Here is a 22138-nt window from a genome sequence, read left to right as displayed (position 1 = left end):
TGGCATCACCGTTGAAGTGTTTCTCCCACCAACCCCCAGCCACCAACCAACCCACCCATCATCGTAAGGGTCCAACCCTCGGCGCCTATAAGGAAGCGACTCCTTCGCCGCTGCTTTCGCACAAAGCGGGGCTGCCTGGACGAAGGAGTGGGTGGAGAACGCGCCGGCGATGGGGAGCATCGGGGAACAGGAGAGTGGCAAGAGCGGCCGGCGGAAGCCGCGGTTCCTGTGCCTTCACGGCTTCCGGACGAGCGGGGAGATCATGCGGGCGCAACTGGTGGCGAAGTGGCCGGAACAGGTCATCTCCCGGCTCGACCTCGTCTTCCCCGACGCTCCCTTTCCCGCCGGCGGAAAGTCCGAGGTCGACGGCATCTTCCCTCCCCCCTACTACGAGTGGTACCAGTACGATAAGGTGCTCTCTCTCTCTCTCTCTCTCTCTCTCTCTCTTCCTTTAACACCGTAAGTATTTATGATCATTTATTTGTGTGGGATGGAATTAGGACTTTATGGTGTACACGAATCTTGACAAGGCTTTTGCCCGGGTGGAGGAGCTGATGATCGAACAAGGGCCGTTCGATGGTCTGATGGGTTTCTCTCAGGTAAATAACACAGTTTTAATGGTCAGTGTGTAGAATTAGCGATTTAATGGGTCTGAGAAGGAATTATTAATGGAATTATTATTTGGGTAACTTTCAATTAGGGAGCGATTCTTTCCGCCGCGCTTGCGAGTCTGCAATCCAAGGTTTGATTTGGGGTTTCGCCATGCGCAGTTGGATTCGTCTTCCTCTTAAAATAACGTTATGAGTGGATAGGGATTGGCGTTGACGACGGTGCCGAAGCTGAAGTACTTGGTGTTCATGGGAGGTGCGATGTTTAAAGCACCGGAGGTGGTCGAGAGGGTCTACTCTGCCGCCAAGATCGACTGCACCTCGCTTCACTTCATAGGTAATAGATGATCCATGTATATATTTATCGTCTTCGTTAAAACGTCGTATACTTTGGACCCTTGGATTAGGAACCGACGGTCGATAGCTTCCTCGTTGACCGTGGACTTTGTTTGGAGTGACGCGGTCTTCGGTCATCGAATCCAATTCCGTGGAAGCCTTTCACCATTAAAAATGATAGCGCGAGTGTGTGTGTTTGCTACTTGTGGAGGAATTACGATTAGAAGAGCATCACTGCAATCATTTGTGCAGGTGAGAAGGACTTCTTGAAGAAGAATGGCGAGCAGCTACTGGGGAAGTTTGTCGATCCGTATCTCATCCGACACCCGAGAGGCCACACCGTTCCCAGGCTCGGTGAGTTCGCGTGCCTCTGCGTTTGCTCTCTTCGTCGGTGATAGACGAAGATAGTAGTTGATAGAGCCATTGTTGAGTGCAGATGACGAGGAGAGCCTCAAGACGATGCTCGAGTTCCTGCAGAAGATTGAGGGTGATTTATGTGAGGATGCAGCAGCAGTAGATGATGCTTGCAAGGAAGAGTGTTCAGCTTGAATTGACTAGCTATAAACTCTTTCCATCAACTGTTTTGCAACGCCTCTTTTTGCCCTCATTTTCCTGTTACAAATGTATTCGCATATGATGCCAGTTATAAGGCTTTGTATTGATTACTCATTGCAACCTCAAACTCATGTGATTGTTTTTGCTTCGGTGCTGATAGCTGCTGAAGTAGATAATATGTAATAATGATAAGGGACTATTTGGTCGATCGATTATTGATGCGATCCGTAGACTCATAAAACATTATTCGTTTTAGACGATAGATGTACCAGCAAGGTTTTAGACGATAAATGTACCAGCAAGGTTTTACCCTTTCGTAATCTCCAACGAACTTGTGAGCCTTACGACCCTTTAGGAAGCTTTGCCCCTTTTCACTAGGAAGGGGTCACTATATTGTTTGTACAAACTTCCCTCTCAAATTATTAAGAGCAATAGATGCCCTCATGTGGTTGCAGGTGAGGTGGTCAATGGAGTAGATATATTATGCAAAGTTGGTGCCAAAGGAAAGATCAAATGTGTTGACAAAGACATGTAGTAGTTGATTAAGAAGAAGCAAAACAATCCATTGCCATGGATGATATCTGAAGAAGAAACTATGGTGACAAGCAGTCATCAAGTGTTGTCTATATTTCAATTTTATGATTTTTCTGGGGTATTCTGTTGGGATAAAAAATAAAATAAAATAAATTAAAAAGATAACAAATTAGAAAGAATTCAGAGACATGTAATTATTTTTTTAAGACGAAATCTCTTCCTGAGATTGATATGAGATTTTCACTCTAATATTTTCTCCACATCTCTTGATGAATCGAATAATAAATCAAAATAAAAAAAATATATTTAAACAAGAGAGAAAATTATATTGACCTCTAAACTGAATTTATTATGATTTTACAATGAAAAGATATACTCAAATTAAATCCAACATGTTCCTCCTACTCTCCTCGGCCATATCAACTAGTCAACATGTTCCTCCTGTTCAGGGCTGCAAACTCATTAGCAGAATAATTCTTGGAGATAAAGCAGCCACCCTATTAGAAAAGTGGCATCAAACTCAATCATGTCTACTTAGAAATCATCGAAAACATCAATTTATCAACAAACTTGACATTAAGAGACATCAAACTCGTCACAATCAATCTAACTCAACATATTGAGCTTTATCAATGAGTTGTTGACCTTTATGGGGTGGAGTCCACAGAAACATAATTATAGCTTCCCCAACATCTTTTGACCATTGCGTGGAGGATAAACAAAATGGATGTCTCAAAAGTGTGGATGACTAATTCAGGAGGATGAGAACAAATGCAATGTGGCAACCTTACATGGCTATCTTTTATGGAACATGAAAGACTTTAAGCTCAACAACAAAAAGCCATACAATAGGAAAAGACCAAAGAAACAACAAACAATTAGTCTCAATTTCAAATCTCCATTGAAAAGCTTCAACCTGGATTTATTTCACCATTAATTCTGACATTTACTTGGAACTAATTTAAGCCCGATCGATCCGTTTGGGTTGGATTTCTTCGGATCGAATCAAGTTGAATCATTTACATTCAAGTTATACTCGGATTATAATCGATTCACACTCATTTATTCATAAAACTTATTAAAAAATATTAATTTTTATATAAACTTCTTCTAAATTTATCATAAAATTAAAAACTAATATATTGTTTGTTAGAATCATATTCTAATAGAATTCTTGAAGTTTTGATAATTAATTATCTTAAAATATATAAAATTAACAAATTTATAAATTTTAAAATAGGTTAGATAATCAAGTTTAATTCATTTCAATTTCAAGTATAACTAAGTCAATATAGGAAATAGGAAATAAGAAAGGTAGGATTTTGTAATTAGGTTTATGATAAATTTAGGATAAGTTTATATAGAAAATAAAATATTTTTTAATATGTTCTATGAAGGAGTATAATTTTCTTAAATAACCCGAGCGTAATTCAAACATAACAACTTTCTTAAATAATTTAGGATAATTTTATATAAAAATTAATATATATTTTTTTAAAATAACTTAATTTTATGATAAATGCAAGATAATTTTATATTAAAAATTAACATATATTCTTAATATGTTCTTTGAATGTTTATAACTAGAGTGTAATACCTTTTAAGGAGGATGAAAGTGAAAGGAAAGAGACATGAGGAGGAGAGAGAGCGCGTGAGCGAGATGGTGGGGAAGTAGAAGAAATTGACAGTGGAGGTGGAGTGGGTAGAGGAGACAGGTGGAGGAGGAGGGGAAGGGTGAGGAGGTGGTAAAAGAAAGTGACGGACGGCCTGAAGGTGAGAGATAATTAAAAAAAAATCAAGAGATAATCTAAGACTCAACTAAATAAATTGAATAGTTCAAATTTAATAGAACCAATTGATTCATTAAAAAAATCAATTTAATAAAAAAAATCAAATCAAAATATAATCATCGTTTATAACCAATTTTATTGAGAATATTTTGATTAAAAAAAAGAGTAAAAATCAAATATAAAAAAACTCAGAGAATTTTCTCGATAAATAGCCCTTATCTTTTTGCCAGCTTCATGTGGTGCCTTAGCTGTCTGCTAGGCCACGAAGGTCCTCGAATACCACCATTTCTACCTATCAAATCACACCAGTTTATTATTTTGTTTCCATCACACCAAAGCACGATTACTCAATAATGAATTTACCTAATGAACAAGTGGCAATAAATGGAGGCCTCTTATTACCTTCACTCCATGTTTCACCGTGCACACATCTCGACCTGTGTCACTGGTGGTAAAGTGAAAGCATAAAAAGCATCATCTGACTAATGGGGTACAAGAAGCATGAATCAGAAGTACTATTTTCTTTTGGAAAAAAAAGGTTACTATTTTCGTCTTCTCAAAAACATAAAGAGAAAAAGGAAGCTCCAGTGGAAACTTCTCTTGGAGTCTAGTTACTGTTCAACTTTCAGCTAATTTATACCTTCTAGACTGAAGAAAGTATCAACCACCATGCAGATTAATGTCCAAGATGAAATAGCATAGCAGAAAGAACAGAAGCTGGGTCCATGGTGGGTCTTCCTAAACCCAATATGCCACTTTGTTCCGAAGCTGTTCATATCAGATTGGGGAGTGGAAAGAGACTCCATTCTTAGCATGTTAAAGCAGCAAAGGAGTCCCACAGGGAGGAGCCATCAAAGGCATAATTCAAATGATTGCACCCAACAGAGGGAAAAAAAGAAGAAGCAAGCAAACAAAGAAAAAGGAAGATACCTCTTCTTACTTTCCGTAGCTCCTCAAAGGTACCAGGGCAGAGATAATAGTAATGGCAATGGAAACAGGTCTAGTTAAAACCTTCATGGGCCACACGTTGATAGGAGCGGCTCACCTGCCCATCAATACGAGCAAAAAAGCCAATGGCCTGCGGTCCTAAAGGTGCACTAGTCTGATGATAGAGCCAGTCCAATCAATGAACTGTTACCTTCTCTTGGGGACCATAGGCTAACCATGTGTTGACCATTGGAGTGGTGAAGACTTTGCCTAAGCTGTAATAGACACAAGTCTCCATGAACATATCATTTACCGGCACCAGGCATAAGAGTAACTATATGGGGACAACCATGACCATGACCATGACCATGACCAGCGCATTATGAGGAAAGTTGAAACAAAATTCAAGTTCCTACCTCAAATTTAGGTTCATGTGAGCAAACAATAAAAGCACCAGATAATAAATCTGAATTATCCACTGATAAACTAGAACTTGAAAACTCTTCAGAGTAAAGGAAATAATAATCCTAACTCAGGTTTATGTTCACATAACCAAGCAATAAAAGCACCAGATGAACTGTGATCTAAATTATCCACTAATGAACTAAAACTCTTACATAATAATAAGGAAAACTCTTTTGGAGTCTCGAATTTCACCTCAGCCTGAAAAACCAGTTGCTGGAAGGTATAAATGTGCTCCGGAGATGCACCTGCTTGCCTTCTCCAAAGAGATTAATAGAATGTGAGGCCACAAATAGTCGTTCAGAAGTTTTAAGGGTCTGCTACCATCTGAAAACCCAGTTGAAGAGGTTGATTGTGTGGTCATGCAGCCTCGCTCTTAAATCAAATTGTAATGCTAAGAAAACCTCCTAGAAATAATAGCTTATTTATACAACATCCTCACACCAATTTCTTCCCTCCGCCATCCACTTGATTGGACTACCAAATGTGAAATAGAAACAAAAATATTCAATTAAAAGATGATATTATCTCTGATGTTCTTCTAACATAAATGTCATTCCAGCAGCCCAAACAGAAGAAAATGAGAGCAGAACAGAAGATACACCCGAATTATCTTCCCATGGAATGAAGAGCAAGAATCATCTTAAGGATCAAGAAGACCACCCACCAGATTCACCCTCTCAGCACTGATCGGAACCAGCTGCCTATCTCAGAATAAGATCATTCATCGGCCCACAAGACAACTACAGATATTCTTCCTCCTGATAGCTGTTTCATGGAACGAGTAACACTATAAGATCTTCACGAAAGGCGGTGCATCATTTCTCCGGCCCACTAGGGAACGATACATGTATAATTTCTCAACAGCTTCGTCCTCAGTTTCAGGTCGATCTCTAATCACTTCAACAACCAAGCGTGGCAACCTCTGAGCCACATCCTCACAACCCCTATGAGACAGCTTGCATGAAGACATCCAAAGGAACCTCATATTGTAGTAATGGTGAATCCCAGATAACAGTGCTGGATCCCCAAAAGGGCTATCCCTGATCTCAAGCTTCTGCAGTTTGGGGCATCCTTCAAGCACATACCTCAGCCCCATGTCACTGTTCCCTGCAAAAGCAACAGATAAAGTTCTGATTGACTTCCCATACTTCCCAATGTACCCGAATGCCTTGTCGGTAAGCAACCCAGATACTGCTAGCCTGGTGAGCTTCTTGCAGTTCATCACTATAGCGCCAAATCCCTCGTCCATGGGCTCTCCAGTATGGTGGTCAGGAAGGTGGCGAGCCATGATACAAAGGCGAAAAACGACGAGTTCCTGGCAATTCTTGGACATCGTTAATACTGCCTTATTGGTCATCCGCTGGCAGAAATACAGAATAGATTGGAGTTTACGGCAGCCCTCAGAAATAGCAGTGAGGCCAACATCTGAAACAAACCCCTCAGAGTCCTCTGTTGCGTCTAAAGGGAACACCCGCAGCTCTCGGAGGTCTTTACATGTGGCTGCCACTGCCTGAAGCCCCTCATCACGCACGGTATCAAGGACCTAGATACAAGACACAAAGAACAGGGAAATTTAGATGCCAAAATGGATAAAATTAGATTAGATCAACTCAAGTTGGAAATGGCAACTACCCAGAAATTCTGCAGATTATGGCAATGACGGATCACAGGCTTAAGCTCCTCTGCGGTTATCTCAGCAAAGCTGAAGTTAAGGAAGGTGATGTTGGAACAAACCGGGTAAATGGCAGGGAGGAACTGAGATGCCACCTCACGGAAGCCGGACAGAGAAACGAGTGACCTAGAGGCGGCAAAGGCAGATACAAGATGGGCCTCATGCTCCATTCCTTCTCCCTCTTCAGGGGATCTGAAGGACCCTGTGCCAAGGTGGGTGAGCTGGGGTGCCCGCACCATGAGGCGGCGGAGCTGGTCCACTGTGACATGGTGGTTCACCCGCAGCTGCCGGAGGGCAGGGGATCGGGCAATGAGCGCCTCCAACGCCTCGAAATTGACTGCGGATGGCAGGCAATCGAACCCTAGCGTCTCCAAGCTTGTCGTTGTCTCCGGGAACTTGGAAATCCAATCCACAACCTCATACTCCTCTTCCTCGAAATAGTCCTCTATCAGATCTAGCAGCCGGAGATGCCTAAGGACAATCCATCGGTCAACCAATTTCACAAAACCAAGAACCCCACATCAAAATGGTATGCAGCTTATGCACTCGAAGCTGGAGTTGAATTACTCCAAGGTCAATGCTTCTTAGATTTATCACACAGCTCAGATCTAATTGGAGACAAAACAAGCTGAGTGGTAAAAGAGCTCTTACCTGCACTTCTCGGCGAAGACGGCGAGGCCGGCGGTGCCGAAGCCGTCGCAGCAGATGAGCGTGAGACCCTTGAAGAAGGGGAAGGAGAGGGCGAGGAGGGAGAGGTCGTCGTCGGTGACTGACATTCGCTTGAGGCAGATCTTCTCGAGCCAGGGGTAGCCGGCAGCCATGGCGGAGGCCCAGGGGGAGAAGTGGGCGCCCCAGCCGATGGGCACCAGACCGAAGTCGGCGAACCGGGGCTTGCCCTTGAGGACTAGCGACCGGACGCAACGGAATCGGTCGATGGCTCGCCGCGGGGAGACCGCGTAGCAGTTTCCGATGAAGAGCTCCCGCCGAGTCTGGGCCTCTGCCCGATACCACGACCGACACACCAGCGACACCGCGTTCCGATCCCGGCGCAACGTCAGGAACTGAAGCACGTTCTCGAGGACGTTCTCCAGCACCTGGTCGCACAACGGCGGCGGCAGCGGGTCCGGTGCGCCTCTGCTCTTTCCAGCTACGCCAAGGCCCGGCGCCCAGCTGTCCTTCTCCTCTCCTCCCCCATCCTCGTCCTCCGACATGTCCGACCTCTCCTCTCTCATCCCACCGAGAGAGAGAGGTGAGCAACGAAAGGCGGACTGCAAACCGAGATTTAGGGTAGCTTAGTTTGGGGGCAGAAGAGAAGAGAGGGAGACGTCATGTGAAAAATAATACAAGAATTATTTTTTTAATATTAATTTTTATATCAGAGTAAAAGAAGATGAGATCTGTTCGTGATGGTCCTAATTTTCCTATTAAATATTTATACAAGTATTAATATATGTTATTTCGTGATTACCGTCTCAGATTCAGCCATCGCCCTCCCACCTTAAGGCGTTGGGAATCGCCCTCCACCACGCTTTCCACTGCCACTGTCTCAAGAACTCACCTCATCTCCACTTTATTTTCCATCTCTTCTTTTATCCCATCCGCCTCGATTTATTTGGACATTTCCTTAATTCTCTGATTTGATCAAATCTCTTCAAATTTAAAATAATATTTATTTATTTATGTGCCCAAAAAAAAGAGTGAGTACGAGTTGCTGGGGCATCAAGATATTTATGGGAGGCTCGGCCTAACTTACTACCCTCTGCAGTTATTTACGTTTGACTCCCACGGTATAACTTACCTCATCCCATCTCACCCGGTTTCTATCATGAGCGGTGAGAGCATGCACCGTGGGTGTCAGTCATCCCCTGGCACCTGGGCCCTGCGGTGGGCTCCGCTGGCGGGCCAATCAACAGGGCAGGTACAACAAGTGCGCACCAAAAGGGGTTTCGGAGATGAGGACGGTGTCAGTGCGGCAAGTTCGCTTGATTTGATATCGATTTTGAATGACCCGATGAAGAGGGGGAGAGAGTGACAGGATTTGGGCTTATCCATCCGCCATTGACATGCATGGAAATTATTGGAGCTTCATCCGCCCTGGCTTTTGCATCCGTCCATCCATCGCTTCACACTCTCCTAGATTAACATATGGTCTCAAAGACAAGATGCCGTCGTCGATTGCCTCGCAGAAGCTTACCAGTACATTGAGCTCAGTAGTTCTGCAGCTGCTCTAGCTAATTGTGACTTCTAATCATGGAGGGGGTGCACATGGCCCTGAGATCTTGACAGCATCATCCATGCCTCCTCCTCCTCCTGAGAAAAATGGATGCACTTGTGAAGAGCAGCCTTATCCTCCAACAAGCTTGCTTTTTTTCTCTTCTGCAAGAAAAGATGGAAGTTGACTGGGTGTTGAAGGGACACAAAGAAGCACTGTTCAGAAGAGAAACTGACAAAAAAAGAAATAACTACTCAAAGACTTTCTATGCTGCAAATGCTTGGAAATGGACAAATCAGAGCTCTCACTCTTTACCAAAGGCATGCAGGCACACAAATGGCAGGTATAAAAGGAAACAAGGAAGCACAGTTCAGAAGGGAACCGATCAAAGCACTAATCTTCACAAGTTTATTATAACTATATATACATATTCTTGTCCTAAGCTGTAAAAATGGACAAACTAGAGCTCCAACTTTTAGGCACCTTGGATCAGATTAAGAGTAGTCGCTGGAGGAAGGAAGGCACAAACAGTCGTCTCAGGTCGCTCGTCACGGTCTCCCAAGGCCACAATGTACAAAAGCCTGAGCAAATAAAATAAGGAGATTCCAGTTGTGAATGATTTGAGTGTGGATCTGTCGCGTACAAATGACTCCGCAGCGACGCTCTGGTATGGACCTCCTTTTCGTACTACTGGGATGGGTTGACAGGGGTGAGGAAGGCAGAAGACAAACAAAATCCAGGCCAGCAGTGCACACCCACCAGGAGGATCTTTACTTTGGGAAGTGGGAGGCAGATGAGATGGTCTGTGATTGGATGTCCTTCTCTGCAGCAAATCCAACCACCCACGAGGCAGTAACTCGTATGGATTGATGTTGGTGCACGCTATCTGTTTGTGACTTTTCCCCAGGTGCTGTTCTCTTTTGGTTTCTCAGTGGGGGAGTGGTCTTGGCAGAAGAGACTCTAAAGTTTGGGCAGGAGATGCATGGTCACGTTAGCCTCTTTTGGAGTGCAGGAAAGAGTCGAATGTGCAGTGCATTGCATGGCATGGTGGTGGAGATGACTGCACACAAACGCCATCAGCCCATTTCTCCGGCTGCAGGTAGTCCTGTTTAATAGTTCCTGAATCGTTTGTCTCGGTTTTAGAACTATCGATTTTGGTTTCATAATTATGATCTGATTCTATTACATTTGAAATCATAATTAAAATCATTGATTTCGATTGATAATAAAATAAAATTATTTTATTTTATCGCTGACTCGATTTTGATTAAATTGTATGATTTGATTTGAAAAAATAAATTAACTTATTTAGTCGACTTAATTTCAGATGGATTCTATACTAATTGAAATCAAATCGGATCAAACCTACTTGTAGGACATACATACATACTTATGGTAACTATTTTCATTAGTTTTAGAATATTAGTCAATACTTAATATGTAACGATGCTAAAATAATATTATTTATTTTTAGAATATTCTATTTTGGCACAGAGAGAGAAAAAAAAAAGAGGTAATTTATAAGAGTATATAACTCTTTTTTCATTAGTTTAGATCTAAGCATTTCAATTCAAGACTCTTACGCAAAGGGCCACTCGCACCGACATGAACTGGTGAGAAGGAAAAGAATCGTCGAAAGAGATGGAATCAAAGATTGGGTCCGATCGCACCAAATTGAGCCATCGATTGCTGCTTCGAGTCCGGACTCGAGTTCGCACTTGTTTTACGTCAGGCCAACATGGCCCACATCGGGTTGGTGAGATCGGGTTCGTTGGCAATAACCATCAGCGGTGAGTTAAGTCGGGTCGTGAAGCAATTATGTGAGGTACCTCGACCCAGAAGGTTATACATTAATTGTCTCTCGTGCTTTTCACGTCCCAAAGTTATGTACCCGTAAGCTACCAGATACGTGGTGATCTGTGTCTGACCAGTCTCACGCGGACCCTCTGTGTGCCTCGAATCATAATAAAGGTGTCGTGTAGGATGCAGAGATTGTTGCTTTTTGATGTTCTGCTGGGTTGAACGTATAGAGGCGGCAACCTCCGGGGCATCTCTAAACGTGATCCGGTGGAGCACCAGACCGCCCTCGTCGTTAAGAATAGCGGGACCTGACTATTCGCGTCGCGAAAGAAGCGGACAGCGGTCGTTGGCGATTCCAACCCACACCATTTGAGCCGATCGGGATCCCGATCCGAGGGCAGTGTCCAATCGCCGCTCGTCGACCCCCGTCCTACTCCTCCTCCGCTGCCGCCGCTTAATCCTCCCGTCAGCGCCCTATTCCAACCTAAATCACAATCCCAGCCGTCTGATTCTCCGCCGGTGGTAGTCCGGAGCAGCGATATGAGTGAGGCCCCGCCCTCCGCCGCTGGTGACGGCGACGCAGGCGGCGCCTCGGTGGCAACCGGCGCTAAAAGTACTATTTTCTAATCATTTATATCTTCCTTCCGCTCCTTACAATCTCAACTAGTCGCAGTTTGGATCGATTTTTGATGTCGTGATGACTAGGTACGATGGAGACGGTCAAGAACGTGTTTAGCATGTGGGGGAAGAAAGTTGGGAAGACGGCGAAGAAGGCTGAGGATTTGTCACGGAACACATGGCAACATTGTAAGTAGTGCGATCTTCAGATGAATTCTTCGTGAATAATTTTGGTTCAGATAGTCTGTTGCTTGATCGGTTGTTCTTATTTAAGGTTACAAAAGATTTAGGAAATTATGGAATTAACGGGATTTGTGGATGTCTGCTATTGTGTCCTTTTTTGGTGGCCAGGAAGATTATCGGGATATGCATTGCCTTGTACATGAGCATTATGGTCTTCATAGTAGTCTCCCCATATTTTGTTCTAACAAAAGCATAAAGCAGTTAGAAAAAGAATTTTAAGAAAATTGCAGATGGAATTTTGCTTGTCTATGGAGATATCTAATGAAATATAGACCAAATCATGTCCTTTCCATTAAAAAAACGTGTTTTTCTCTGTTTTGACTCATTGATGTTAGGTCTGAATCTGAGTCTTGAAGGGGAACCACTTGAGGCTTGTGAACAGAGACAACAATATATTCCTGCTCCTTTAAAATTAAGCTATTATGTTGAGTTGCCTCTTGGTGATGTTAGTTTGGTGCTGCATTTTGATGCTTCTTGAAATCCATGAAAGTTCTAAAACACCAACTAGGAGACCAAATTTCTGTTTCATTTGGGACAATATTCGGTCAGCAGTCTTCGGAAAGAGAATATTAGGCCACTATTTGTAACCTCCAAACATGGTTATTGATTAACTTATTCTTCTTTCTTCATAATCTTTATTATCCTTGAGGTCCTCTTTTGTCATGGATATTTGATGCATGATAATCGAACTAAATGCATATTTGAGAATAACCTAAAATGGGTGGCTCAGTGCAAAGACTCCCATCAACATGGGGTCTGGTGAGATTCATCCTTTGCAACCTTAGTAGAGAGGGTTTTTTCCATTGTCAAATGGGTGTAGTTTGTATATCGGCAAGGCCAGAAATATTTATATTACTGAGCATGTGCATATGATAGCATCGCCAGTTTCAACTTATTGTTATGCTGGATATATGAAAGTTAAGTCAAAGCCATATTTGTTAGCATGCATGCTCTTTTGCTGACAATCAAGTGCTTTTGGCATTTCTAGGATGTTTAACATGTACTGCTAAATTATGTGTTTAAAGTTTTTCTACAAATTTGCAGTTTGTTGATCTACTATGAGTAAGAAACTCTCAGTCTTATATATTTGGACACTTGCATAAATGTTGAAGAGGAAAACTTGAACTGGGTCACATGTGTGTTCTATTAGTTAACTGCTTTAGTGAGGCAAATTACCACTACAGATTAACTCATAAGATATATTTCTTAAATTGATTCTCTCTGAACTGTTTTATAATATGTAGTCATTTTTCCATTTGTTGTAAACTTGCTGTAGATGAGTACACCCTGTTCTGCTTCTCTATTCATTGATAAAATATATATGTATTTTGAGGCCTTCCGAGAGAGCAAATAGATCCTAGAGCCCCAGGGTCATGTATGTCTTACTGGTGTATGGTTTGTGTTCATATCAATTAGTTGGAGCAGGGAGTAATATATTATACTATGTTCAGCCTTATATTGGTTTCACTACTTTCTTGTTCATCAGGTATCTCCTTTATTAAAGTCTACTGTATTTTGTTTGTTTTCTTTTGTACACTATTTGTGAATATACAATTTAACAAGGTACTGCACATGCTTACGTTTGGATTATTTATCTTCTTAAGTATGATTAAACATTATTGATATATCTTATTAGCAATAATCTTGTTCCTTCTCTATCCAGTGAAAACAGGGCCTAGTTTTGTTGATGCTGCTATGGGTAGACTTGCTCAAGGTACTAAAGTTATAGCAGAAGGTGGTTACAAGAAGATTTTTCAACAAACTTTCGATTTGTTTCCTGAAGAGCAACTTAAAGAAACTTACGCATGCTATCTGTCAACTTCGGCTGGTCCTATTATGGGAATTCTTTACCTCTCTTCTGCAAAGCTTGCCTTTTGTAGTGATAATCCTCTTCCTCATAAAAATGGAGATCAAACTGAATGGAGCTATTACAAGGTATGCATTATATCCACCAGCATGTGCGACTTAATAGTTTTTGTTGTTCAAAATGTGTTACAAAGTATTAAGCTAATTTGCAAATGCATGACTAAATGGATTCTTGTTCAATTACTATTAGCTGTATGCATATATTAGCTAGATATTCTGAGATGAGGAACTGTGCTTATCCACTTTTTAGACCTTAAAATATTGAGTTAAAAACATGCACTAATATGCAATATAAGTAAATCTTCATAAAGTGAATCTCATTCTTTGGTCCATGTGTAAATGATTAAATGCACTAGCACACTGAAAGTGGTCTTGTTAATAAATTTTCTTTTCTTTTTACTTGTATCCCTGATATATTTAGAAAATGGATTAATTTTGCTTGAAATTTGTGCTATGGCATTCTTGTTAGTATTCTGCATTCTAAATTTTCTGGTGTCTCAAAGGCAGCTAAGTAGCCTACATTCTGTTATTCTGGAAGGGACAAAAGATTTCTTGTTTATTCCCCCTATTATAGTGAAACTGATGCAATTTTGGATTGATTCGGTTGACAATGAGTAGATTAATGTTAGTTCTGATCTCTAGGTTGTTCTAGTTACTAGTTTAAAACCTAATCCACCCATCGAGCTGGTGGTCTGTTGTTTTTTTGGAAGTGGTATGGTGGTTGAAAGTTCTAAAACTGATGTAATTCCCTTGCTTGGACAGGTCATAATTCCCTTGCATCAGCTGAGAGCAGTTAATCATTCAATAAGCAGAACAAATTCTGCAGAAAAATACATCCAGATCGTCTCAGTTGACAACCATGAATTCTGGTTCATGGGATTTCTACGTTACGAAAGCGCTGTGGCACATGTACAGGAAGCTTTGCAAAAGAATTATAAGACGCAATCATAATTAACGACATTTACACTCTTATGCTTCTGAACAACAATACCATACTTCATAGGACTTGTGTTAGGGAGGATGCTGAGTTGAGTCGATGTTTGTTGATCTTCCAGCTGTTGTAGGCAGTCGACATGGATTGTTCTTTGCATATTGATAGGGGAGGTGGTATATGCATTTGGTTACCCATCTATTGGTCGGTTAGCATTTATAACAATTTTCAAATTTATTTATAACACGTCAATATAAACACTGTCTGCAAACTAAGCTTGTTAACATAGACGTTGTGAACAGAATCTTTTTTGTGTGTGTGTGTGTGGAAATCATGATTTGTTTTGACATAAGAGACCGTGTACCTCTTCGAGATCTCACGGGGATTCAGGAAGAGTGAGAGATTTGGTTGGTATGAGAACTCAATTCATTTCCCCTATTTTTTTGTTAGCTGATCATTTATCTGACTGGTGGTTGACCGTCTTATAATTTTTGAAGTGTAAGTGTGACAGCATGCTGCTTATCTTCTTCAGATTCAAGACTTACGATGTGGTTCCTATTTACCAATGAAAGCTATTAAGATAAAGATCCAGAAACAAATCTTGGTGTGATAAATGACCAGCAAATTAGTTACACTGTCTTGCAGCTACAATCCTTCACAAATCTTCTTTTCAAAGTGCTGACAGAGCATAAAAATGCTATGGAATGGTGTTGCAATCATCACAGCTAAACTAAACCATAGGTTAATGCTCACGGCTTGCATCCATCTTACTTTATCTTGCGGCTTAGTATAATGTATTAAGATTGCATCTATCAGGGAGCTTCACCTGATCATGTTGTTCCACGTCCCGGTGATGCATCATATCACATGGACCCATCCATGTGCATGCAGAAGCTTCGTGCATTCTTATTTTGCTTTCGAGGGAATTCCTAAACATAAGCCATTACACCGCTTTTGTTTGCGGCAGCCATCCTTCTGAAGAAGCTCTGGTTCTTCAACCATGAGCTCCTTGTGAACTCTTTGGCTGTGATAAGCTTCGAACACAAGGAACAAGGTCATCATGAGGCACCTAGAAGTTGAAGGGAAACTGCAAGAGAATGCAGTGCGTTCCATCCTGCGGTCATGTCGACATTGGCATTGGCCGTCGACATCTCGTGATGCTCTGTCATTATCATCACAGCCAGGGGGGTCAACTACAGGGACAGCGACCTGATCCAAGATCTGGCTGGCTGCTCGTCTTGGATGCCTCCCCCAACTTGTGTTCCTTCGCCTCGGTGAGAACTTTAGCAGCCCAGGCGGCGAAGTGTGCCTCGTCGTGCCCGATCTGTTTGTCTTTGTAGAAGTCGAAGCACTGGAGGTTATCGATGTGCTGGCACTTCTCGCCTTGAGGATCCCGCCACGAGCCCTTATGCTGCATGCCGGCCCAGTCGGCCATCCAATGGTAGACGTACTGCCCCACGCCGGCGAGCTCCTTCCAGCCCTTGGGATAGAACTCCATGATGCTGCTGTTCTTGTCCATGAGGAATAAATTTGTCAGCTGAGCTCCGTGGGGAGAGACCAACACATCTGTCTCGCTCATTAGCTTCACCTGTGTCAATGATCAAACGCTGCTTCGCTCAGGTTGTTCGTTATTAGCTTTTAACCAGTTAGTTCACAGGACGTACGCAGTGTTCACTGCAGGTTTAGTACGTCAAGTTCCACAGGATGTTTCTGTAGCATTAAATGCTGCCTCGAAACCCCTTAATTAAATATATAGTCATCGTTTAGTTTATAGGAGGGGATGAGAAGGAAGTGGGAGACTGATTACCTGCTCACAGAACGTCATGTTGTTGGCCCATGCAACCTTAATTCTGCACCCGCCCACCTTCTCACACTCCTCCCGAAAGATCCGAATGACCTCGGATTCGTTCTTGAACGATCTCGGTCCCAGTCGAAGAAGCAGCGTCATGCGAATGGCCTTCGGATCTGCGGCCTCTGCGGCGATGCCACAGTAAGCTCTTGCCTTGCACCTCATCATGTCGTACACATCGCGCCTCCTCTGCTTCTTCATCGCCCCTTCGTTGTGCCTGAACACCACCGCCTTCTCGAAGCAGGTTGGTCCGCCGCCGTACTCTTTGAAGTCCTCGATCCTAACCTCCCCGATCGCAGCCTCCGCCAGGGTCTGCACCCATCTGCCCATTCGAGTCCTGAGCTCGCCCCAGTGGAACAGCACCCAGCGATCAGGAACCACGCATTGCTTCCTCTGGTGCCATGACACGAACGGCACCATAGCTGAGACCCCGTGCCACAGGTTGCTGTAATCGTAGTGGGTATCAGAAACGAAGGTTAGGCCGGCAAGGAGTGTGGCATTGCGTGGAAGCGCCTCCGGCCAAGCTAAAGCATACGAGTTCCTGGCTCCATCAGAGACGTCGCGGGCTGAGAGGCATAACAGCCTCCCGTTTGACGTCTCGGATGGGAAGTAAAGGTGCTGGGTGTCGTCGTCCTCGAAGGTATCGTTAATGGAGCTCATGAACCAAGTGTGGCCTGACATCGGCTGCTTGGAGAACCTTACATCCTTGAGTGGGAGGAAGGTGACCAACTCGCGGAGTCTGGAGCGGGCGAGGTTGAGCTCCTCCATTGCATGGCACGGGGGCTCGTTCCCGTGCAGTGCTTTCGGGAATAAAGCCCACGACAGAGAAGAGGAGGAGAAGGATGATCTGAGCGTTTCGATCTGGAGGAGGAGGAGGAGGAGGGTGATGAAGGTGGTGACGAAGCATAGGGAGCGCTTGGTGGAGTGAGCAGGGAGGGAGGAGGTTCTCTGATTGGAGAAGGACTTGGGATTGTGGTCTTGGGCTTTGCCAGAGGAAGCCATGGTGCACATCAAGGTAGGCACAATGAGATGGGAAGCGTAGCTGCTTTATATGATCTGTGGAGATTCCCAATACATATCTTTATCAAGTTGAACGTGAGAGACTCGTAGTATCTGCATGAAATCAGGATCTGAATGCACTGAAGCTTCAAGTTGCGAAAAGGAGATGGCTTCAAAGTTGGGTGGAGTAAGGGATGGAAAAGTCATGACATCTGTCGCTCTTGGGTGGCCAACAACGTAAAAAGAAAACTTCATGTGAGCATAGGACATAGAAGAAGAGAAGACAACCCAACTAAAAGCAAGCCTGTTAGGTTGCATAGCATGAAGTATAGCATCTACCCTTATATGACAGTGGAATCAGATCTGTCACTGCTGGTCTCTTATGTTGACAATATTTCAACCTTTTGGCAAAGAAATGCCATTCTAAAGTTTGATGCATTTAGAAGTGTTGGATCTTTGGGTTTAGTAGGATAAGTTTGGGATAAAATGATACCACTGAACTCATAGCTTTGTACAATAATCTGCAGATTGTCCTATTTTGGAGGCCATCAGGTTGCTTCTGTTGACAAGTTATTACTATATATTACAGTGTGGATCACTGAGAGAAGAAATCTTCGATATCAACCAACATAGTTGACCGTATATACAGGTATTGTTATGCTAAGTAGATCTTTCAAGATCAAATAGTTGTGTATTCTGATCATGAGATTATATTTCCCGTACTAAATAGTCAACTGCGCAGACTATGAGAAGCAAATTACACTTCTTCTACATGGGAGTTTTGAGTCCGTAAAGCATCAACCTAAGCCGAAGTGTGAATGAAGTATGGTTTCTTTTCTGCCATTTCTCTTCCTCTTCTCTCCTCTCTCCTCTCTCTCGATGCCAGTGTTCTCTGACCATCTTCCACATAATGTGTCATGAGGTTTCGGTGCAAATATGGGCTTCAGGAACATCTTCCATATAGTGTAGCCAGGATTGTTTTGACCAGTTGATCTTCTTCAGCATGGCTTCCCCATTGTCAACGGTTCCACACAACATGAGCTAGTCTTCCACAGGCAGTCGCCATCAGAGGGACTGGAAGAAGTGGACCTCATCCTTTTCAAGGTGCAAGTTGCTCTTTGAGGCCTGGGAATCTCGGCAGATGTATGACAACTGGTTTCTTACGTTCGTGAATTCAGAGATGTCAGCCTGCAACTTGTTCATGCGAGACAAGAAGGGATGCAAGTTTTGACTTCTGCAGCATGTACTTCCAAGGTTTGCTACTTGTATCTTCCCTTTCCTCAATCTCTAAACATCTTTCTTGGTTCATGCATCTACGGTAGCAATCGCGCCAAAGATACAGCTTGGAGATTACAAGAGAAAAGAGCTTCATCTTTTATGTGGGCGTCAATGGAGTTTGATACGACGGGTGGCTTAGGATAATAGCAAATGGATCGAGGAAAATGAGAGACATTAAAAAGACTGCTCGTGTAGCTCATGGCAAAACAGTGACAGGATGTGGTGTGGTGGAGTCGACTGCGCAATAATATCTCAAGAATTTATGAGCCATCTACATCGATAGGATAGGATGAGAGTTCCTTTTCACTCGATCAAATCTTCCTTCAATGCGTACGTTCAATAGAATAAAGAAGTGTTTAAGGCATGAGTGATTGAATATTTACTGCAATCATATGTGTTATGACTACTTGGGGGGTGGCATTCTTGATCCGAACCCAATCGAATCAACTTGATTGGAAATGTTGGGTTCACAGGACATTTTCAAATCGAGAAATCTCGATTCAACAGCAGGTCAGGTTATGGTTCGGTCATTGATGGTGTTAGGACTTATGTTGGTGAGAGACCTTTGATAATTGATCAATCGGATTAGGTTCGGATTCGACCCATGCTAAGAGCTATTATGATTTTATCCGAGATGTCAAAGGTCATCCAGAGAATGTCAACTTATAAAAAGATCGACATTCGATGGGTTTCCGATAAGATCATTTTGACACCCAAATTAGAATCTCAAATTTTCAAGTGACGAGAGAAATATCAAATCTCGATATTCATGTTGGTATTCGTCTTTCATAGTCAATTCTTCTTAACCACTAGTGGCGAAGAAAGTATTACCCTCAACAGAAATGTGGTCCAACTTTTTATTTTTTTCTATGATTTAGATGTCATGTGTCAAGTCGAGACAAAAATTACATAGATATTCAACACAACCTTATCCAACCCTATTATAAAAATAAATTAAAACTCAGCACTAAAAAAATATTTCATTCCTTTGATATTTTTATCATCATTGTACTCTTTATTTTTATACATAAGGTGTTAAAACTCAATAAAACAGGTCAATGTAACATGTTGGTATGCTCAGTATGTCATGATATGTAATTTTATTTTTATCGAACATATTGATCATGATTGGATATATAATAGTCAATGCATCGAAGGGGGAGAATATTCAAAGAATTTAGGCTTTTAAAACCTTCATATAAATTTCAATCGGATTAGATATCAATAAGTCACAGTTAGTAAAAATTAGCCATAGTATTTATTTTGTTTTTTACCTAAATTTATCCGAAATATATAAGTAAAGAATGCTCGAAACATATTCAAATGGATCGGATAGACGTCTTCCGATTGTTTACCGTTCCTTGTAACTGCCGACAGAAACCACATTGACGTCAGCAAATCCAACAACTTTTATTTATTTTATTGAATCCACTTAATATTTTATATGCAATAAAAATAAAAAGAAATAGATTGTTTTAGCAAAATTCACACTTCATTTCTTTTTCGTTTGGTTGATCACATCAAACGTGGCATTATATATTACACTGGTCTTATATGTACGTTCGTGATGAAGCCACGTCACCTATATTTGGATAGTCCTTTTCGTCCGTGTAGTGTATTGAGTGAAACGGAAAATATCAAAACTTGATGAGCTCGACTCGGTCAGACTCGGCCGGCGAGTGCGGCAGCGGATGACTCGTCGTCGTCGCCGCGGCCCCCGAGGCAGTTGAACGGCGTCCTCACGGCCGCGAACTTGCCGCTCGAGGAGCATTCCCCTACCCCCTTCTTCACCGATTCATCGCCCCCGTCCGCTCTCCTCGCCGTCGCCCACGCCGGAACCTTCATCGAGAGGGTCCGGATGAAGAACGACGGCCACCGGTCCGACCTCCCCAGACGTACGCTCCTCCCGCCGCAGCTGCTCCCTTCTCCTGTACCTCCGCCGCCGATGCCGGTGCCGCGGTACCCTCGCCGGGAACTCCCCTCGTCGGCGGTCGGGAGAGCGTCCCAGCTCGTCGACCGGTGGAGCTCCCGAGCAGCGAAGATCTCCTTCCGCACGTGCTCCGGAAGCCGAAGGGTGTACCGGTCCACGTAATCCCCGGGCAGAGCCACCGAATGCCCGGTCGAGTGTGAACGGGGTAGCTTCGGCGGCCGACGCCACGATCGCGACCCCACCTCCCGCCTCAACCTCTCTATCTGGGCCAATTCCGCCTTTTTGTCTTCCCCAGCCGACTGGTCAACGACTATCGTCGCTTGACCCGCCGGCGATGGCGGCGTCGGCAGCGCCTCCTCCTCCCGCCCCTGGGGCGACGGAACGGGGGCCTCGAGTGCCGGGAAGACCACGGGCGGGGGTTCGTCGTCAGCTGCTTCGGCGAGGTTGGAGCGGCAGACGGGACAAGTGACGTGAGAGGTGAGCCAGGTGTCGATGCAGTCCGGGTGGAAGGCGTGGCTGCATCGGGGAAGCAACCGGAGGGCGTCGTCGTCCTCGAACTCGCTAAGGCACACTGCGCACTGCAGCGCGCCCTTCCCGAGCTTGAGCCCCTTCACCTCCGAGTACACCAAAGTCGGGAACGTCTCGATCACCTTCGGACTCAGCCCCCTCTGCTGCTGCTGCTGCTGCCACGGCAGCATCCGCGACCGGGCGGCCGCACCAGCCACGGGTCCACGAGGGTCGGCGCCGGCGCAGTGGCGGATGTAGATGGAGATGAACCCCACGAGGAAGAAGGCGCTCACGAGGAACACGATCACGATGGCCGTGGTCGGGTTGAAGCTGGGCGCCCCGAAGTAAGGGTTGTAGTTATCTGAGGGCGGCGCGGAGGGCTGGGCGTGGGCGCACCGGGCGCTGAGCAGAAGCAGCGTAAGCGGGAGAACGACGAAGCCGGCGTACGCCATCGTAGTAAGACGGCGGTCGAGTCGAACAGGGGCGAAGTGAGAACGGCGTCGGTGGGGGTGCGGGCGCGAGTAAGATTTTGAAGGGGGCGGGGAAAGCGCCCGGAAGCTTCCGATGCACGTGAAACGCACGCGCATGCCGATATGAAACAGAGCATGTGTGACGTACAGGGAGGGTAAGCATCAAGGTGGGTGGCCACGAGTGACGCAAGTCGCTCACGTGGAAGCCGAGGACAGTACCAGCTCAGCTGTCTCGATCGGTGCGCCATGATGTGGCCCGCCTCAGTTGACAGGAGGCGGCATGGAAGGCTGGACATGGCTAGGACTGTTGCGGTGAGAGGTGGGCGGCCACCATCCTTCTCCTTGTCTCGGATTCAATTGGACACTCTCGCAAATGATTACATCAATTTAATCCTTCAAGTCAAGCTTTAAGGTTATAGTTCAGACATAATATATATAATTGGATTCTTTTGATATGATGCTATTATATATATATATATATATATATATATATATATATATATAATGTAAGTATTTTTAATAGATGGATAAATAATATACATCTTTAT

General features: G+C 43.8%; 5 protein-coding genes across 6 annotated transcripts; 2 read left to right on the top strand and 3 right to left on the bottom strand.

Annotated features, from left to right (window-relative positions):
- LOC103977515 (uncharacterized hydrolase C22A12.06c) lies at positions 1-1707 on the top strand. 2 transcript variants are annotated; one of them, XM_009393061.3, is made up of 6 exons: positions 1-412; positions 501-599; positions 701-742; positions 813-945; positions 1197-1298; positions 1381-1707. In XM_009393061.3, the coding sequence occupies exons 1-6, from the start codon at positions 170-172 to the stop codon at positions 1491-1493; spliced, it is 732 nt and encodes a 243-aa protein (XP_009391336.1). In that variant the 5' UTR covers positions 1-169; the 3' UTR covers positions 1494-1707. The 2 variants fall into 2 exon arrangements, with proteins under 2 accessions (XP_009391336.1, XP_064954580.1); XM_065098508.1 differs by lacking the exons at positions 1197-1298; positions 1381-1707 and adding an exon at positions 1016-1154 and having other exon boundaries at positions 49-412.
- A 3501-nt stretch (positions 1708-5208) lies between these two features.
- Positions 5209-8444, bottom strand: LOC135607036 (transport inhibitor response 1-like protein). The gene is made up of 4 exons (XM_065098507.1): positions 8356-8444; positions 7539-8155; positions 6848-7358; positions 5209-6758 (listed from the first exon to the last, which is right to left on the bottom strand). Exons 1-4 carry the CDS (start codon positions 8371-8373, stop codon positions 6003-6005), a joined length of 1902 nt encoding a protein of 633 aa, XP_064954579.1. The 5' UTR covers positions 8374-8444; the 3' UTR covers positions 5209-6002.
- A 2733-nt stretch (positions 8445-11177) lies between these two features.
- On the top strand, positions 11178-14754 carry LOC103977513 (GLABRA2 expression modulator). The gene is made up of 4 exons (XM_009393059.3): positions 11178-11512; positions 11605-11706; positions 13424-13695; positions 14389-14754. The coding sequence occupies exons 1-4, from the start codon at positions 11440-11442 to the stop codon at positions 14575-14577; spliced, it is 636 nt and encodes a 211-aa protein (XP_009391334.2). The 5' UTR covers positions 11178-11439; the 3' UTR covers positions 14578-14754.
- An 856-nt stretch (positions 14755-15610) lies between these two features.
- Positions 15611-17426, bottom strand: LOC135606414 (uncharacterized). The gene is made up of 2 exons (XM_065097438.1): positions 16365-17426; positions 15611-16145 (listed from the first exon to the last, which is right to left on the bottom strand). The coding sequence occupies exons 1-2, from the start codon at positions 17415-17417 to the stop codon at positions 15747-15749; spliced, it is 1452 nt and encodes a 483-aa protein (XP_064953510.1). The 5' UTR covers positions 17418-17426; the 3' UTR covers positions 15611-15746.
- A 2648-nt stretch (positions 17427-20074) lies between these two features.
- Positions 20075-21638, bottom strand: LOC103977512 (E3 ubiquitin-protein ligase ATL31-like). Its single transcript, XM_009393058.3, has one exon. The coding sequence runs from the start codon at positions 21570-21572 to the stop codon at positions 20346-20348; it is 1227 nt and encodes a 408-aa protein (XP_009391333.3). The 5' UTR covers positions 21573-21638; the 3' UTR covers positions 20075-20345.
- Between the last annotated feature and the right edge of the window lie 500 nt (positions 21639-22138).

Source organism: Musa acuminata, chromosome BXJ2-3 (genome assembly GCF_036884655.1).
Source record: "Musa acuminata AAA Group cultivar baxijiao chromosome BXJ2-3, Cavendish_Baxijiao_AAA, whole genome shotgun sequence".
Lineage (NCBI taxonomy): Eukaryota > Viridiplantae > Streptophyta > Magnoliopsida > Zingiberales > Musaceae > Musa > Musa acuminata.
The sequence above is the reverse complement of the archived record's forward strand: the minus strand, read 5'-3'. Positions and strand labels throughout refer to the sequence as shown.

Excerpts from the sequence above, each read along its gene's own strand:
- LOC103977515 (XM_009393061.3), top strand. The coding sequence starts at position 170 with ATGGGGAGCATCGGGGAACAGGAGAGTGGCAAGAGCGGCCGGCGGAAG. Across the intron at positions 600-700 it reads GTCTGATGGGTTTCTCTCAG|GGAGCGATTCTTTCCGCCGC; the intron begins GTAAATAACACA and ends ACTTTCAATTAG. Across the intron at positions 743-812 it reads TTGCGAGTCTGCAATCCAAG|GGATTGGCGTTGACGACGGT; the intron begins GTTTGATTTGGG and ends ATGAGTGGATAG.
- LOC135607036 (XM_065098507.1), bottom strand. Across the intron at positions 7,359-7,538 it reads GTCTTCGCCGAGAAGTGCAG|GCATCTCCGGCTGCTAGATC; the intron begins GTAAGAGCTCTT and ends GATTGTCCTTAG. Across the intron at positions 6,759-6,847 it reads ATAATCTGCAGAATTTCTGG|GTCCTTGATACCGTGCGTGA; the intron begins GTAGTTGCCATT and ends TCTTGTATCTAG.
- LOC103977513 (XM_009393059.3), top strand. The coding sequence starts at position 11,440 with ATGAGTGAGGCCCCGCCCTCCGCCGCTGGTGACGGCGACGCAGGCGGC. Across the intron at positions 11,707-13,423 it reads ACGGAACACATGGCAACATT|TGAAAACAGGGCCTAGTTTT; the intron begins GTAAGTAGTGCG and ends TTCTCTATCCAG. Across the intron at positions 13,696-14,388 it reads CTGAATGGAGCTATTACAAG|GTCATAATTCCCTTGCATCA; the intron begins GTATGCATTATA and ends TTGCTTGGACAG.
- LOC135606414 (XM_065097438.1), bottom strand. The coding sequence starts at position 17,417 with ATGTGCACCATGGCTTCCTCTGGCAAAGCCCAAGACCACAATCCCAAG. Across the intron at positions 16,146-16,364 it reads ACATGACGTTCTGTGAGCAG|GTGAAGCTAATGAGCGAGAC; the intron begins GTAATCAGTCTC and ends TCATTGACACAG.
- LOC103977512 (XM_009393058.3), bottom strand. The coding sequence starts at position 21,572 with ATGGCGTACGCCGGCTTCGTCGTTCTCCCGCTTACGCTGCTTCTGCTC.